Source organism: Oncorhynchus clarkii, chromosome 21 (genome assembly GCF_045791955.1).
Source record: "Oncorhynchus clarkii lewisi isolate Uvic-CL-2024 chromosome 21, UVic_Ocla_1.0, whole genome shotgun sequence".
NCBI lineage: Eukaryota > Metazoa > Chordata > Actinopteri > Salmoniformes > Salmonidae > Oncorhynchus > Oncorhynchus clarkii.
Genome location: NC_092167.1, coordinates 46,164,567 through 46,181,817, shown reverse-complemented (window position 1 = coordinate 46,181,817; position 17,251 = coordinate 46,164,567). Strand labels below are relative to the sequence as shown.

Below are 17,251 nucleotides of genomic sequence, written 5' to 3'. Positions count from 1 at the left end.
TCGGGAGAGACGAAGGTTGAAAGTCATGCGTCCTCCGATACACAACCCAACCAAGCCGCACTGCTTCTTTAACAAGCCGCACTGCTTCTTTAACACAGCGCACATCCAACCCGGAAGCAAGCCGCACCAATGTGTTTGAGGAAACACCGTGCACCTGGCAACCTTGGTTAGCACGCAATGCGCCCGGCCCGCCACAGTAGTCGCTGGTGCGCGATGAGACAAGGACATCCCTACCGGCCAACCCCTCCCTAACCCGGGCGACGCTAGGCCAATTGTGCGACGCCCCACGGACCTTCCGGTCGCGGCCGTTTACGACAGAGCCTGGGCACAGCTGGCGCTGCAGTACAGCGCCCTTAACCACTGCGTCACCCGGGAGGCCCAGTCATAATTTTTATAGCCTAACACAAAACATTTTGTGAACCGCTTCTGTCGTGAATTCCGTCTCATTCCATTTTCGACAACACATTCAATGCAAATACACACACGAAACGTGACTTTTCCAGTTATGTTTGGTTTCATTGCAATCAAATGGTTTGTTTGTAACACAACCAAACCTGATGGGTCATTTCGCAGGACGTATTGACTGAAAGAAACCGATTTGAAGACAACAAGTAATGACATCATTGTGCACCAATGATATGACCGCTGTTTGGTTGATTGACTGTATTTTAACCCAATGACCACTGATCGTCTTGAAATCTAGCTGGGTAGATAGCCAATGAGCTGAGGTAAACAGCAATATGTAATGTTTATGTGGTGGAAGACCAACCCATGTAGTAAACTCCGGCGTAAAGTGGGTCATTCGCCATTGAAGTTTCATACCGGAAGGAGCAACGCATGTTACACACAGCGTTGTTTTGGTAAAGCGCGTCTTCAGCTGTTTACATATCAATCAGTATGGCGACTAAGTCAGGGAAAGCTAAATCTAAGTCTAGAATACACACTTTTAGAAGAAATTGATCCGAAAAATGAGACAGAGATTGTTGGAGGACGATTAATTTAGCGATTCCCAAATGGAGGAATATTTTTTGAACGGAGAGGACAGGCCCAAAACAATGGTCAAAGTGAAATGGAGACAGTAGATACAGCTGGTCAGTCATAATATAATAGAGACAGTAGATCTAGCTGAAATGTCATAATATAAAATAGAAGGTAGATCTAGCTGGTCTGTCATCATATAAATGAGACAGTAGATCTAGCAGGTCTATAATAATATATTCAATCTTATGTTCCCTGTACTCTCTCTATATATATGTTTATTATACCTGTTGATACAGGGCTCATATGTGAAACTATTCTAACTGAACATTTTCTTTCACAGTGACACTGACTCCGATTGGGAGCCCCCAGTGCCAAGGTGTCCATCCCCCACTGAAGCTGGTTCATCCAGCTCCTGCCACAAGTGGTGTTCATCTGCCCAAATGTATTTCTGCAGGCATGGATGTGCCTCAGGGCCAAAAGGGCACAGCATGCTTGGTGACCCTCTGCTTTACAGCAGAAAGAGACTGCTATGGCACCTGGCATCAGCAGCACAATATTGTGTAGGGTATAATAATAAAATAAATAAAATAAATATTGAAAGTGTTCTTTTGTAGATGTATATATTTTTCACTGAAATTGTCCTCATCATAATATCTGAATGTTTGCTTTGTCTTGTTCATTTTAAAGAAGATGATACAACAATAAAAATGAAAAAACGTATGGTTTTTTCATTGTATTATCTAAACCAGATTTATTGTGTTATATTCTCCTTCATTCAATTCACATTTACACAAACTTCAGAGTGTTTTCTTTCAAATGAAATCAAGAATATGCATATCCTTGGTTCTGAGCCTGAGCTACAGGCAGTTAGATTTGGGTATGTCTTCAGGTGGAAATTGAAAAAAGTAGGGTGGTAGCTCTAAGAGGTTTTAATCAATAGCTTTTTCTGGCCACTCTTCCGTAAAGCCCAGCTCTGTGGAGTGTATGTCTTAAAGTAGTCCTATGGACAGATACTCCAATCTCCACTGTGGAGCTTTGCAGCTCCTTCAGGGTTATCTTTGGTCTCTTTGTTGTGTCTCTGATTAATGCCCTCCTTCCCTGGTCCATGAGTTTTGGTGGGCGGCCCTCTCTTGGCAGGTTTGTTATGGTGACATATTCTTTCCATTTTTTATAATGGATTTAATGGTGCTCCATGAGATGTTCAAAGTTTCTGATATTTTTTTATAACCCAACCCTGATCTGTACTTCTCCACAACTTTGTCCATGACCTGTTTGGAGAGCTCCTTGGTCTTCATGATGTCACTTGCTTGGTGGTACCCCTTGCTCAGTGGGGGTGCAGACTCTGGGGACTTTCAGAAGAGGTGTATTTACAGTTGAAGTTGGAAGATTACATACACTTATGTCTGAGTCATTAAAACTAGTTTTTCAACCACTCCACGCATTTCTTGTTAAAAACTATAGATTTGGCAAGTCGGTTAGGACATCTACTTTGTGCATGACACAAGTCATTTTTCCAAAAATTGTTTACAGACAGATTATTTTACTTATAATTCACTGTGTCACAATTCCAGTGGGTCGGAAGTGTGCATACACTAAGTTGACTGTGCCTTTAAAAAGCTTGGAAATTCCAGAAAGTTATGTCATGGCTTTAGAAGATTCTGATAGGCTAACTGACATAATTTTAGTCAATTAGAGGTGTACCTGGGGATGTATGTCAAGGCCTACCATCACACTCAGTGCCTGCCTCTTTGCTTGACATCATGGGAAAATCAAAAGAAATCAGCCAAGACCTCCACAAGTCTGGTTCATTCTTGGGAGCAATTTCCAAATGCTTGAAGGTACCACGTTCATCTGTACAAACAATAGTACGCAAGTATAAACACCATGGCTCCACACAGCCGTCATATCGCTCAGGAAGGAAAGTACTTTGGTGCGAAAAGTGCAAATCAATCCCAGAACATCAGCAAAGGACCTTGTGAAGATGCTGGAGGAAACTGGTACAAAAGTATATATATCCACAGTGAAACAGGTCCTATATGGACATAACCTGAAAGGCCGCTCAGCAAGGAAGAAGCCACTTCTCCAAAACCACCATAAAAAAGCTAGACTACGGTGTGCAACTGCACATAGGGACAAAGATCATACTTTTTGGAGAAATGTCCTCTGGTCTGATGATACAAAAATAGAACTGTTTGGCCATAATGATCATCATTATGTTTGGAGGAAAAAGGGGGAGGCTTGCAACCCGAAGACACCATCCCACCCATGAAGCACAGGGGTGGCAGCATCATGTTGTGGGGGTGCTTTTCTGCACTTCACAAAATAGATGACTTCATGAGGCAGGAAAATGATGTGGATATATTGAAGCAACATCTCAAGACATCAGTCAGGAAGTCAAAGCTTGGCCGAAAATGGGTCTTCCAAATGGACAATGACCCCAAGCCTACTTCCAAAGTTGTGGCAAAATGCCTTAAAACGTCTTATGGCTGAAATACCTTTAACGGGATCGATATGACAACAGCCAGTGAAAGTGCAGGGCGCCAAATTCAAAACAACAGAAAAACAACGGAAATCTCATAATGAAAATTCCTCAAACATAAATGTATCTTATACCGTTTTAAAGGTAATCCTGTTGTTAATCACACCACAGTGTTCGATTTCAAATAGGCTTTAGAGTGAAAGCACCACAAACAATTATGTTAGGTGACCACCAACTCACAGAAAAACACAGCCATTTTTCCAGCCAAAGAGAGGAGTCACAAAAAGCACAAATAGAGATAAACTTAATCACTAACCTTTGATGATCTTCATCAGATGACACTCAAAGGACTTCATGTTACACAATACATGTATGTTTTGTTCGATAAAGTGCATATTTATATAAAAAAATCTCAGTATACATTGGCGTCACTGGTTCCAAAAGAGAGCCACATCATTTTACAGAAATACTCATTATAAATGTCGATGAAAATAGAATTGATAGACATGGAAATATAGATATACCTCTCCTTAATGCACCGCTGTGTCAGATTTCAAAAAAACTTTAAAAGCAAACCATGCAATAATCTGAGAACGGCGCTCAGAATGTTTTTTTCTTTATCTGACATGTTGGAGTCAACAGAAATCAGAAATAACATTATAAATATTCCCTTACATTTGATGATCTTCATCAGAATGGACTCCCAGGAATCGCAGTTCCACAATAAATGCTTGATTTGTTCGATAATGTCCATTTTTATGTCCAAGTAGCTACTTTTGTTAACGAGTTTAGTACACAAATACAAACCCTCACGCAGGTCCAGCCGAACGTCGGGCAAAAACTTCAAAAAGTTATATTTCAGGTCCAAGAAACTTGTCAATCTAAGTATAGACTCAATCTTTAGGATGTTGTTATCATAAATATTCAATAACGTTCCAATCGGAGAATTCCAATGTCTGTAGAGAAGCAATGGAATGCAGGTCGCTATCATTTGAAATGCGCGTGACCAGGACCTGGCTCTCTGCCAGTCCACTGACTCAAACAGCTCCTATCCGGCTCCACAACACAGTAGAAGCCTCATTCAAGTTTCTAAAGACGGTTGACATCTAGTGGGAGCCATAGGAAGTGCAACTTGATCAATATCCCACTGTGTATTCAATAGGGGCTGGGTTGAAAATCAACCAACCTCAGATTTCCCACTTCCTGTTTGGATTTCTTCTCAGGTTTTTGCCTGCCATATGAGTTCTGTTATGCTCACAAACATCATTCAAACAGTTTTAGAAACTTCAGAGTGTTTTCTATACAATACTAGCATATGGGACTGAGGAGCAGGTCATTTACTCTGGGCACCTCTGGGCACCTTTCATCCAATTACTCAATACTGCCCCTGCAGCCATAAGAAGTTTTAAGGACAACAAAGTCAAGGTATTGGTGTGGCCATCACAAAGCACTTACCTCAATCCTATAGAACATTTGTGGGCAGAACTGAAAAAGCATGTTCAAGCATGAGGGCCTGCATACCTGACTCAGTTACACCAGCTCTGTCAGGAGGAATGGGCCAAAATTCACCCAACTTATTGTGGGAAGTTTGTGGAAGGCTACCCAAAATGTTTGACTCAAGTTAATATTAAACAATTTAAAGGCAATGCTACCAAATTATTCTTGAGTGTATATTAATTAACTTATAACCCACTGGGAACGTGATGGAAGAAATTAAAGCTGAAATAAATAATTCTCTCTACTATTATTCTGACATTTCACATTCTAAAAATAAATTGGTGATCCTAACTGACCTAAAACAGGGAATTTTTACTAGGATTAAATGTCAGGAATTTTGAAAAACTGAGTTTAAATGTATTTGGCTAATGTGTATGTAAACTTCCAACTTTAACTATATACTGAGATCATTTGACAGATCATGTGATACTTAGATTGCACACATGTGGACTTTAGTGAACTAATTATGTGACTTCTGAGGGTAATTGGTTGCACCAGATCTTATTTAGGGGCTTCATAGCAAAGGGGGTGAATACATATGTATGCACCACTTTTCCATTAAAAAAATGTTTAAAAAAATAATTATTTACATTTCACTTCACCAATTTGGACTAGTTTGTGTTTTACATGTTTACATGAAATCCAAATAAAAAATCAATTTAAATTACAGGCTGTAATGCAACAAAATAGAAAAACACCAAGGGGATCAATACTTTTGCAAGGCACTGTATGATCAAATCAAAAGTCCTGATTAACGTGACATCTCTAACCAGCTGCCACATCCGAGTCCCCAGTGTCCGACACATTCAACAATACAAATATAGTTTAGTATTTAGTTTAAAAGCTCTGACGAAGGCCACTCCTTTCAGTGAGAAAACAGAAATCCACTTTGAAAAATGAAAAAAAAAAAATAATATTTCTGCTTTCAAAGATTTAGTCTGTGATGCAGTACTCGTGATGGTTTTACGGATGGTTTTACGGAAAAAAAACGACTTAGCCTATATTTGAACACCACCGCAGAAGCTTCGAGCATCTTCCCAATTAAGTACCCTGGTTTGGTTGTTTGGCTACTTGAAGAGAACTAGGGCCTGTCACTCACAGCCCACCTCTTCCAATGCATTGTGGGAAAGTGTGAATCAAATTATACTACACGAAGAGCTAAAATTAAACCATACTAAAATTTTTTTAAATGTAGCATAATATTAAGCATTCTATTTTCGTTTACTAGGAATGTCATGTGTGATTTGTACGACATCCAAGCATTTAAAGTATATTAGATTTTCGAAATCTGGCATACTATTAAACAAAAAAAATTGTCATACTCAAACAGCCTTCTATTTAGGCTGCACATACAGTAAGAGATTTCTGACACGGCCAATATGTTTTGGTAAATTTATCAGTGGAAATTGTTGTAAGTTGTCGCTGTGCATAAAGTTTCATTATTTGTTTGAGATTCATGTTTTTTTGTTTGGAGTCTGTGTCATTCTGTTACCATGGAATTGCCCTTATTCAGTCCAGTTTCTTAGATACGGTGCTGTCTGGTATTGAGAAGCGGCAGTCTATTCGATTAGTTCTCAACCCTCAGAGTATGAGGAGCCTTTGGTGGTGTCTGTTGAAATGTTATTTTGGCTCCTTTGTGCTGTGTGAAGACTGACATAGCCTTGGAGCGAAGAAAGACCTCACGTCTGTTAAGTACACCCAAAACGAGCAGTGGGGAAACCGACAAGTTTTCCCTCAGGGAAAAGTATTTTCTCTCTCTCTCTCTCTCTCTCTCTCTCTCTCTCTCTCTCTGTCTCTCTCTCTCTCTCTCTCTCTCTCTCTCTCTCTGTCTCTCTCTCTCTCTCTCTCTCTCTCTCTCTCTCTCTCTCTCTCTCTCTCTTTCAGTGACTGAAAGATAGTGCAAAAAAGTATGCATAAAGTATGCATAAACTCTCACTATCCACTTCTTCTTCCTTCTCTAAAGATAGGTAGATCAGCAGCATATGTCATATATTATATTCTATATCTATTTCCACAAGCTCTTAAATTACTTCTAAATGACGACTTCCTGTTTGCCCAAGCTATTAACTCACTTCTAAATGACAAAGTCCTATTGACTTCGGTAAAGTCTTGACAAGGTGTGTGCCTTCTTTGAAAGTAACATGAAGTTGGCATAGGCATGCTGACATTTCTGGGAGAGTAACCTCTTAACATACGGTATTCAAGACAAATACCACACCATTCCTGCCCAAATGTCTGCCAAGCACCTGGATGCTTCAGTGCAAACCCTCCCGGTAGGGGAAGAGGGATGGAGGATGGAGGGCGATTCACAGTTGGCTGAAGGTTGAAGTGAGTGATGCTGAGGATATTTGAAATAGACCCTCACAGCTCTAAATCAGGTATAAAACACACCGATATACACACTTACACACGCGCACAAACTCACACACATACACATGCACATACACACAACTCAAACCCCATGCACACACACAGGGGTCTTGTCAGGTCATTCTCCTGTAGCTCGTCTCCCTCCTTACGTGATTAGCTGTGTCCAGCAGTAGGCACCTCGCAGGAGAAGGCCTTGAGGGCCTTGCCTGAGCTGCCAATTATCACCAAACTACTAGGCTAATTAAGGTTTTGATTAGGTTCCTGAGGATATGCAGAAGAGGGGGGTGGGAGGGGTCTCCCTCGGATCACACGGTGTCTGTCAGAAGCAGGCTCTGTGAAATTGGATTGTTGGTTGTTATGAACCTTTGACCCCCCCAGACTCTGACTATAAGGGAAAGAAAGTTGTCTAGAAATAAAAATAAAAGGAAATTACCAAGAATTACCAAGGATATTACCAAGAGGACGACATATTGGAGAGACAGACAACACCATTTACTGTGCAGTTCTGGCCCTGAACAACCAGGGGACAGAAGGGGAGTTGAGCTCCATCAGTTTTTTTTGTTTTGTCCCTATATGAAAATAGTAAAAAGGTTGAAGTGATTGATTGAGTGACAGGTTGGCGCAAATTCAGTATCTGCCCTACGCTGTCAGCACAATGGACAGAGCATGGCCTGATGTGTGTAGGGGCTCAAGAGAGCCACTGGGGCCATTAGGAATTACTCCTTTGGGTTTTCATGAAAAAGGAGAAAAAAATGCTTCTCATCTGTGGTAGGCTAAGTGATTAACGTGATACACCTTTAGTATTTTATTTTGATTTATAAGGGCGGGGCCAAGGTTACCATTGAAGCTGCTTCACCCAACTCTGCCTCATGCCCCACCACCACAACGTTTAGTTAGCTTCTTCGCTAGCTGTAAAAAGCGTTGTTAGTGTTATTAGCCTTAGCCAATTTAGCTAGCTGGAACTGATAGTTGCCAAACAAAGCCAAATAGAAGGGACACCTGTGTCAGCATTGTGAAGTTCCACTCTGACATCCAATAAAATTATTTTGTACAACACGGAAGTAAGAAATGAGGCTCCAGGGCTGCTGAAGTTGGTGACGGACTCCTGCTTTTAGTTTACAGACACCATGATGCACAGAATCCTCAGTCTTCTCCATCCTCCAATCAAATTACTGCAGGCAAAAAGCAACAGATCTTTACACTGGAGTCAAAAGTGGTCCACAGTGCGTTGGCATCGAGAAGCTGAGGAGTGAAAGCAAGATCGAAGCCATTTGGGCGCAGTACAGTGCCAATGTCAATGACACACCACCACTTCCAAGCAAACGATGACGTTATGTAAGTACAAATCTCCAGCAATATGTGGTGGACAGTGCAGTAGGCCAGCAGAACAGAGGAGAAGAGACTCAGTGTAAAAGAGTGTTCTTCAACACATTGGATGCTGTCATTGGTTAAATGTCAGAACAATTCAGCAAAGGCAACAACCAACTGGTGGAGGCCTTGTGTGCCCTTGACCTTAAGAGCCATGACTTTCTAGATGTGAAAAAGGTGAAACCACTGCTGAATCTAAGCAAAACAGATTTGGTAGAGCTGAGTTTAGTGTCGCGCTTCAGTTTTTGAAGACTGAAATTGCACGCTCTGGATCCAATGAGGGCAAATGGACCCCACTTGATATCTCTCTACGGCACTGAAACATGGACTGACTCGTTTTCCACTTTGACACAAGTGTTCAGTCAGCACAGAAGAAGCACGCTACACCTGAGGAAAGCTCAACTAATCCAACTGGCATTTGAGGGGGATCTTAGAAGAATATTTCAGAGAGAATGGAATGATTGATTACTCAGGAAGTTCCACAGTGCATCAGTGAGGCTGCAACTCTTCTGAAAAGGTAAGAACCAATCTAGCTGTTTGGTTTTGATCAAAATATTGGTGGTATAGCAAGTGACGTCATTTCAGCAAAAAGCTATAGTATGAAATAGAAAAATGACTTCCTTAGCCAGCCTAGGTTTTCAATGGCCTTGCTTTAGTGTCTAGGACACACGGTCCATGGTGCACAATGGATATTTCGCACCAACTTGTCACTTCTTGTAACACCCTGACTTTAGAGCTTTTTATGTATCTATTTTGGTTAGGTCAGGGTGTGATTTGGGTGGGCATTCTATGTTCCTATTTCTATGTTTTTGTATTTCTTTGTTTTTGGCCGGGTATGGTTCTCAATCAGGGACAGCTGTCTATCGTTGTCTCTGATTGGGAACCATACTTAGGCAGCCCTTTTTTCCCACCTGTGTTTAAGGGTAGTTCACTTTGTTTGAGGCATTGTGCACTGTAAGCTTCATGGTTGTTTTCTCGTTTGTTGTTTTGTTGGCGTCATTTTTATAATAAAAATGTAAAATGTATGCTTACGACGCTGCGTCTTGGTCCTCTTCTCCAGCAACGGCCGTGACAGAACTATCCACCACCAAAGGACCAAGCAGCGTGGTAACTGGGGACTCCTGGACATGGGAGGAGATCCTGGACAGAAAAGGACCCTGGACGCAGACCGGGGAGTATCACCGTCCGAGGGAGGTGATGGAGGCAGCTAAAGCAGCTAAGACAGCGCGGCGGCAGTTTGAGGAGGCAAGTCAGCGAAGCACGCACGAGAGGCAGCCCCGCCAAAAATGTGTTGGGCGGGGCACACGGGGAGATTGGTGGAGTCGGAGTTTAGACCTGAGCCAACTCCCCGTGCTTACCGTGGGGAGCATGTGACTGGTCAGGCACCATGTTATGGGGTGATGCGCACGGTGTCTCGAGTGAGCATTCACAGGCCGGTGTGCTCTGTGCCAGCGTCCCGCATTTGCCGAATGTAAGTGGGCATCCAGCCAGAACAGATTGTGCCAGCTCTGCGCTCGAGACCGCCAGTGCGCCTTCACGGCCCAGTGTATCCGATGCCTGCCCCACGCACCAGGCCTCCTGTGTGGCTCTCCAGCCTGGTGAGTCCGGTGCCTGCGCTCAGGAAGAAGCCTCCAGTGATGATCCATGGCAAGAAGCCTCCAGTGATGATCCATGGCACGAAACCTCCAGTGATGATCCATGGCACGAAGCCTCCAGTGATGATCCATGGCACGAAGCCTCCAGTGATGATCCATGGCACGAAGCATCCAGTGATGATCCATGGCACGAAGCATCCAGTGATGATCCATGCCAAGAAGCCCCCAGTGATGATCCATGGCACGAAACCTCCAGTGATGATCCATGCCAAGAAGCCCCCAGTGATGATCCATGGCACGAAACCTCCAGTGATGATCCATGGCACGAAGCCTCCAGTGATGATCCATGGCACGAAGCCTCCAGTGATGATCCATGCCAAGAAGCCCCCAGTGATGATCCATGGCACGAAACCTCCAGTGATGATCCATGCCAAGAAGCCCCCAGTGATGATCCATGGCACGAAACCTCCAGTGATGATCCATGGCACGAAGCCTCCAGTGATGATCCATGGCACGAAGCCTCCAGTGATGATCTATGGCATGAAGCCTCCAGTAGTGATCCATGGCACGAGGCCTGCAGTGAGGAGTCATGGCACGAAGCCTCCATCAACGGCCTCCAGTCCGGAGCCTCCAGCGACGGCCTCCAGTCCGGAGCCTCCAGCAAGGGTGCCCAGTCCGGGGCCCACAGCGAGGGTGCCCGGTCCGGGGCCCGCAGTGAGGGGGCCCAGTCCGGGGCTCGCAAACAGGGTGCCCAGTCCGGGACCCACAGCTAGGGTCCCATTCCGGGGGTCCGCAGAGAGGGTCCCCAGTCCGGGGTCGGCGGCGAGGGTCCCCACACCAGTGGCGCCACCAATGTGGGGTGACCCAGAGGTGTAGCGGGGTCTGGAAAAAGATTCCAATTGTCAAACTTGAGTAAAAGTAAAGATTAGTCAACCAGTAGACTAACAGTCTAAAAGTATTTGGTTTCAAATATACTTAAGTATCAAAAGTAAAAGTATAAATAATTTAAAATGACATTAATTAATCAAATCAGACAGCACAAGTGTTCTAGTTTTTTTTTATTTCTTATTTACGGATAGCCAGGGACACAATCCAACACTCAGACAAAATTCACAAACAAAGCATTTATGTTGATTGAGTCCGCCAGATTACAGGCAGTTGAGATGACCAGGGATGTTCTCTTGATAAGTGTGTAAATTTGAAAAATTTCCTGTCCCGTTAATTAAGCATTCAAAATGTAATGAGTACTTATGGATGTCAGGTAATAACTACTAAGTACTTTACATCGTTGCTTCTTGGTCGTAGCACTCGATGGTCTCTGTATTTGAACTTTTATAATCATTGTGGTCCAGGATGATATAAGCATAAATCACTATAATTCCAATGTAAGAACCCAAATGATGCCCCTGGGTATAGCTACATATTGGAATGTTTCATCACACAAATAGATATGTTCTATTACATTTTAATTATTAGCCTATTGTTCTATTGTGGCTGTAAAGAGAACTGTACGTATTGGAAACGTGTTTATGGCAGGCCGGCATTGCTTAATAGATTGCGTGGGTCGAAGTGTATTGTGACACAGAAGTGTATTGTGCCACACCACAAGGTGTTGCTGCACGATTTTCCACGTTTGAAGAGGGCCTAAAGGCCAATTTGTTTGGCAATACATCTGTTTAAGGCTGCATCTCACTGTAGTAGACTGTATACTGCATCTCACTGTAGTAGGCTGTAGGCTGCGTATCACAGTAATAGGTTGTAGGCTGCATCTCACTGTAGTAGACTATATACTGCATCTCACTGTAGTAGACTATATACTGCATCTCACTGAAGTAGGCTGTATCTCACTGTAGTAGACTGTATACTGCATTTCACTGAAGTAGGCTGTATCTCACTGTAGTAGGCTGTATCTAAATGTAGTAGACTGTAGGCTGCATCTCACTGTAGTAGACTTTAGGCTTCATCTCACTGTAGTAGACTGTAGGCTGCATCTCACTGTAGTAGGCTGTATCTCACTGTAGTAGGCTGTAGGCTGCGTATCACATTAATAAGATGTAGGCTGCATTTCAGTGTAGTAGGCTGTAGGCTGCATCTCACTGTAGTAGACTGTAGGCTGCATCTCACTGTAGTAGACTGTAGGCTGCATCTCACTGTAGTAGGCTGTATACTGCATCTCACTGAAAAGTAGGCTGTATCTCACTGTAGTAGGCTGTATCTCACTGTAGTAGGCTGTAGGCTGCATCTCACTGTAGTAGGCTGTAGACTGCATCTCACTGTAGTAGACTGTAGGCTGCATCTCACTGTAGTAGACTGTAGGCTGCATCTCACTGTAGTAGACTGCAGGATACGTCTCACTGTAGTAGACTGTAGGCTGCATCTCACTGCAGTTGGCAGTAAACTGCATATCATTGTAGTAGGCTTTAGGATACATCTCACTGTAGTAAGCTGTAGACTGCATTTCACTGTCGTAGGCTGTATACTGCATCTCACTGAAGTAGGCTGTATCTCACTTTAGTAGGCTGTAGGCTGCATCTCACTGTAGTAGGCTGTAGACTGCATTTCACTGTAGTAGGCTGTAGGCTGCATCTCACTGTAGTAGACTGTAGGCTGCATCTCACTGCAGTTGGCAGTAAACTGCATATCATTGTAGTAGGCTGTAGGATACATCTCACTGTAGTAAGCTGTAGGCTGTATCTCACTGTAGTAAGCTGTAGGCTGTACTGTGCATCTCACTGTAGTAGGCTGTACTGTGCATCTCACTGTAGTAGACTGTTGGCTGTAGCTCACTGTAGTTGTCTGTAGGCTGCATCTCACTGTATTCGTCTGTAGGGTTTAGACTACATCTAACTGTAATAGGATATAGGCTGTAGGCTGTATCTCACTGTAGTAGGATGTAGACTGTAGGCTGCATCTCACTGTAGTAGGCTGTAGGCTGCATCTCACTGTAGTAGGCTGTATCTCACTGTAGTAGGCTGTAGGCTGCATCTCACCGTAGTAGACTGTAGGCTGCATCTCACTGTAGTAGGCTGTAGGCTGCATCTCATTGTAGTAGACTGTAGGCTGCATCTCACTGCAGTTGGCAGTAAACTGCATATCATTGTAGTAGGCTGTAGGATACATCTCACTGTAGTAAGCTGTAGACTCTATCTCACCATAGTAGGCTGTAGGCTACATCTCACTGTACTAAGCTGTATGCTGTTGTCTGTTTCTCACTGTAATGGGCTGTACTGTGCATCTCACTGTAGTAGACTGTTGGCTGTAGCTCACTGTAGTTGTCTGTAGGCTGCATCTCACTGTATTAGGCTGTAGGTTTTAGACTACATCTAACTGTAGTGGGATATAGGCTGTAGGCTGCATCTCACTGTAGTAGGATGTAGACTGTAGGCAGCATCTCATTGTAGTAGGATATAGGCTGTAGGCAGCATCTCACTGAACTTGGCTGTAGGCTGTATCTCACTATAGTAGACTGTATATCAATGTAGTAGGCTGCAGGCTGCATATAACTGTAGTAGGCAGTAGGGTGCATATCACTATAGTAGGCTGTAGGCTGTAGGCTGCATCTCACTGTAGTCGGCTGTAGGCTGTAGGCTGCATCTCAATGTAGTAGGCTGTAGGCTGTACTGTGCATCTTACTGTAGTAGGCTGTACTGTGCATCTCACTGTAGTAGACTGTTGGCTGTAGCTCACTGTATTCGTCTGTAGGGTTTAGACTACATCTAACTGTAATAGGATATAGGCTGTAGGCTGTATCTCACTGTAGTAGGATGTAGACTGTAGGCTGCATCTCACTGTAGTAGGCTGTAGGCTGCATCTCACTGTAGTAGGCTGTATCTCTCTGTAGTAGGCTGTATCTCACTGTATTAGGCTGTAGGCTGCATCTCACTGTAGTAGGCTGTATCTCACTGTAGTAGGCTGTATCTCACTGTAGTAGGCTGTATCTCACTGTAGTAGGATGTAGGCTGCATCTCACTGTAGTAGGCTGTAGGCTGCATCTCACTGTAGTAGGCTGTATCTCACTGTAGTAGGCTGTATCTCACTGTAGTAGGCTGTAGGCTGCATCTCACCGTAGTAGACTGTAGGCTGCATCTCACTGTAGTAGGCTGTAGGCTGCATCTCATTGTAGTAGACTGTAGGCTGCATCTCACTGCAGTTGGCAGTAAACTGCATATCATTGTAGTAGGCTGTAGGATACATCTCACTGTAGTAAGCTGTAGACTCTATCTCACCATAGTAGGCTGTAGGCTACATCTCACTGTACTAAGCTGTATGCTGTTGTCTGTTTCTCACTGTAATGGGCTGTACTGTGCATCTCACTGTAGTAGACTGTTGGCTGTAGCTCACTGTAGTTGTCTGTAGGCTGCATCTCACTGTATTAGGCTGTAGGTTTTAGACTACATCTAACTGTAGTGGGATATAGGCTGTAGGCTGCATCTCACTGTAGTAGGATGTAGACTGTAGGCAGCATCTCATTGTAGTAGGATATAGGCTGTAGGCAGCATCTCACTGAACTTGGCTGTAGGCTGTATCTCACTATAGTAGACTGTATATCAATGTAGTAGGCTGCAGGCTGCATATAACTGTAGTAGGCAGTAGGGTGCATATCACTATAGTAGGCTGTAGGCTGTAGGCTGCATCTCACTGTAGTCGGCTGTAGGCTGTAGGCTGCATCTCAATGTAGTAGGCTGTAGGCTGCATCTAACTGCAGTAGGCTGTAGGCTGCATCTAACTGCAGTAGGCTGTAGGCTGCATCTCACTGTAGTAGGCAGTAGGGTGCATATCACTATAGTAGGCTGTAGGCTGCATCTCAATGTAGTAGGCTGTAGGCTGTATCTAACTGTAGTAGGCTGTAGGCTGCATCTCAATGAAGTAGGCTGTAGGCTGCATCTCAATGTAGTAGGCTGTAGGCTACATCTCACTGTAGTAGGCTGTAGGCTGTAGGCTGCATCTCAATGTAGTAGGCTGTAGGCTGCATCTAACTGTAGTAGGCTGTAGGCTGCATCTCAATGTAGTAGGCTGTAGGCTGCATCTAACTGCAGTAGGCTGTAGGCTGCATCTAACTGCAGTAGGCTGTAGGCTGCATCTCACTGTAGTAGGCAGTAGGGTGCATATCATTATAGTAGGCTGTAAGCTGTAGGCTGCATCTCACTGTAGTAGGCTGTAGGCTGTATGCTGCATCTCAATGTAGTAGGCTGTAGGCTGCATCTAACTGCAGTAGGCTGTATGCTGCATCTAACTGCAGTAGGCTGTAGGCTGCATCTCACAGTATTAGGCAGTAGGGTGCATATCACTATAGTAGGCTGTAGGCTGTAGGCTGCATTTCAATGTAGTAGGCTGTAGGCTGTAGGCTGCATGTCATTGTAGTAGGCTGTAGGCTGCATGTCATTGTAGTAGGCTGTAGGCTGCATCTAATTGTAGTAGGCTGTAGGCTGCATCTCATTGTTGTAGGCTGTAGGCTGCATCTAACTGTAGTAGGCTGTAGGCTGTAGGCTGAATCTCACTGTAGTAAGCTGTAGGCTGTAGTCTGCATCTCATTGTAGTAGGCTATAGGCTGCATCTCATTGTAGATGGCTGTAGGCTGCATCTCATTGTAGTAGGCTGTAGGATGCATCTCACTGTAGAAGGATATAGGCTGTATCTCACTGTAGTAGAATTTACACTGCAGGCTGTATCTCACTGTAGTAGGCTGTAGACTATAGACTGTAGGATGCATCTCACTGTAGTAGGCTGTAGACTGTAGGATGCATCTCACTGTAGTAGGCTGTAGACTGTAGACTGTAGGATGCATCTCACTGTAGTAGGCTGTAGACTGTAGGATGCATCTCACTGTAGTAGGCTGTAGACTGTAGACTGTAGGATGCATCTCACTGTAGTATGCTGTAGACTGTAGGATGCATCTCACTGTAGTAGGCTGTAGACTCTAGACTGTAGGATGCATCTCACTGTATTAGGCTGTAGGCTGCATTTCATTGTAGTAGGCTATAGGCTGTAGGCTGCATCTCACTGTTACAGGATGTAGACTGTATCTCACCGTAGTAGGATGTAGGCTGTAGGATCCATCTCGCTGTGGTAGGCTGTAGGATCCATCTCACTGTGGTAAGCTGTTAGATCCATCTCACTGTGGTAGGCTGTAGGATCCATCTCGCTGTGGTAGGCTGTAGGAGCCATCTCACTGTGGTAGGCTGTAGGAGCCATCTCGCTGTGGTAGGCTGTAGGATCCATCTCGCTGTGGTAGGCTGTAGGATCCATCTCGCTGTGGTAGGCTGTAGGATCCATCTTGCTGTGGTAGGCTGTAGGATCCATCTCGCTTTGTTTGGTAGGCTGTAGGATCCATATCGCTGTGGTAGGCTGTAGGATCCATCTCGCTGTGGTAGGCTGTAGGATCCATCTCGCTGTGGTAGGCTGTAGGATCCATCTCGCTGTGGTAGGCTGTAGGATCCATCTCGCTGTGGTAGGCTGTAGGATCCATCTCGCTGTGGTAGGCTGTAGGATCCATCTCGCTGTGGTAGGCTGTAGGATCCATTTTGCTGTGGTAGACTGTAGGATCCATCTCACTGTGGTAGTCTGTAGGATCCATCTCGCTGTGGTAGACTGTAGGATCCATCTCGCTGTGGTAGGCTGTAGGATCCATCTCGCTGTGGTAGGCTGTAGAATATGGAATATGTTTTGTTTATTTGGATCACCTTAACTTTTTGTTTACTGTGTTTTTTGCTGTTAATGTAACTACCCTAAATATAGAGTGTGTCATGCCTTTATCGTTTTCATGTTTTGTTTTCTAGGACTACTTTGTTCCGCTGTTTTGTCCTCTTCACATTCATTGATTCGCAGTTTTCGATAGTCAAACTACTGCTATTCAGAATTTAGTTTGGATATGAATATCTAGTCTTCTATGTTGAGCATTTAGTTTGCATTATTTTGGTAAGACAGCTGCGTGTACGGTTGCATCCACATCTGTTTCCGTTCA

General features: G+C 44.0%; 1 protein-coding gene across 1 annotated transcript; it reads left to right on the top strand.

The window, feature by feature from the left end:
* The first annotated feature begins 10,440 nt into the window (after nt 1-10,440).
* On the top strand, nt 10,441-11,166 carry LOC139379236 (uncharacterized). The gene has a single exon (XM_071122036.1). The coding sequence runs from the start codon at nt 10,441-10,443 to the stop codon at nt 11,164-11,166; it is 726 nt and encodes a 241-aa protein (XP_070978137.1).
* The last annotated feature ends 6,085 nt before the right edge of the window (nt 11,167-17,251 follow it).

What these genes read in the sequence shown, in the direction of transcription:
- LOC139379236 (XM_071122036.1), top strand. Translation starts at nt 10,441, where the DNA reads ATGATCCATGGCACGAAGCATCCAGTGATGATCCATGGCACGAAGCAT.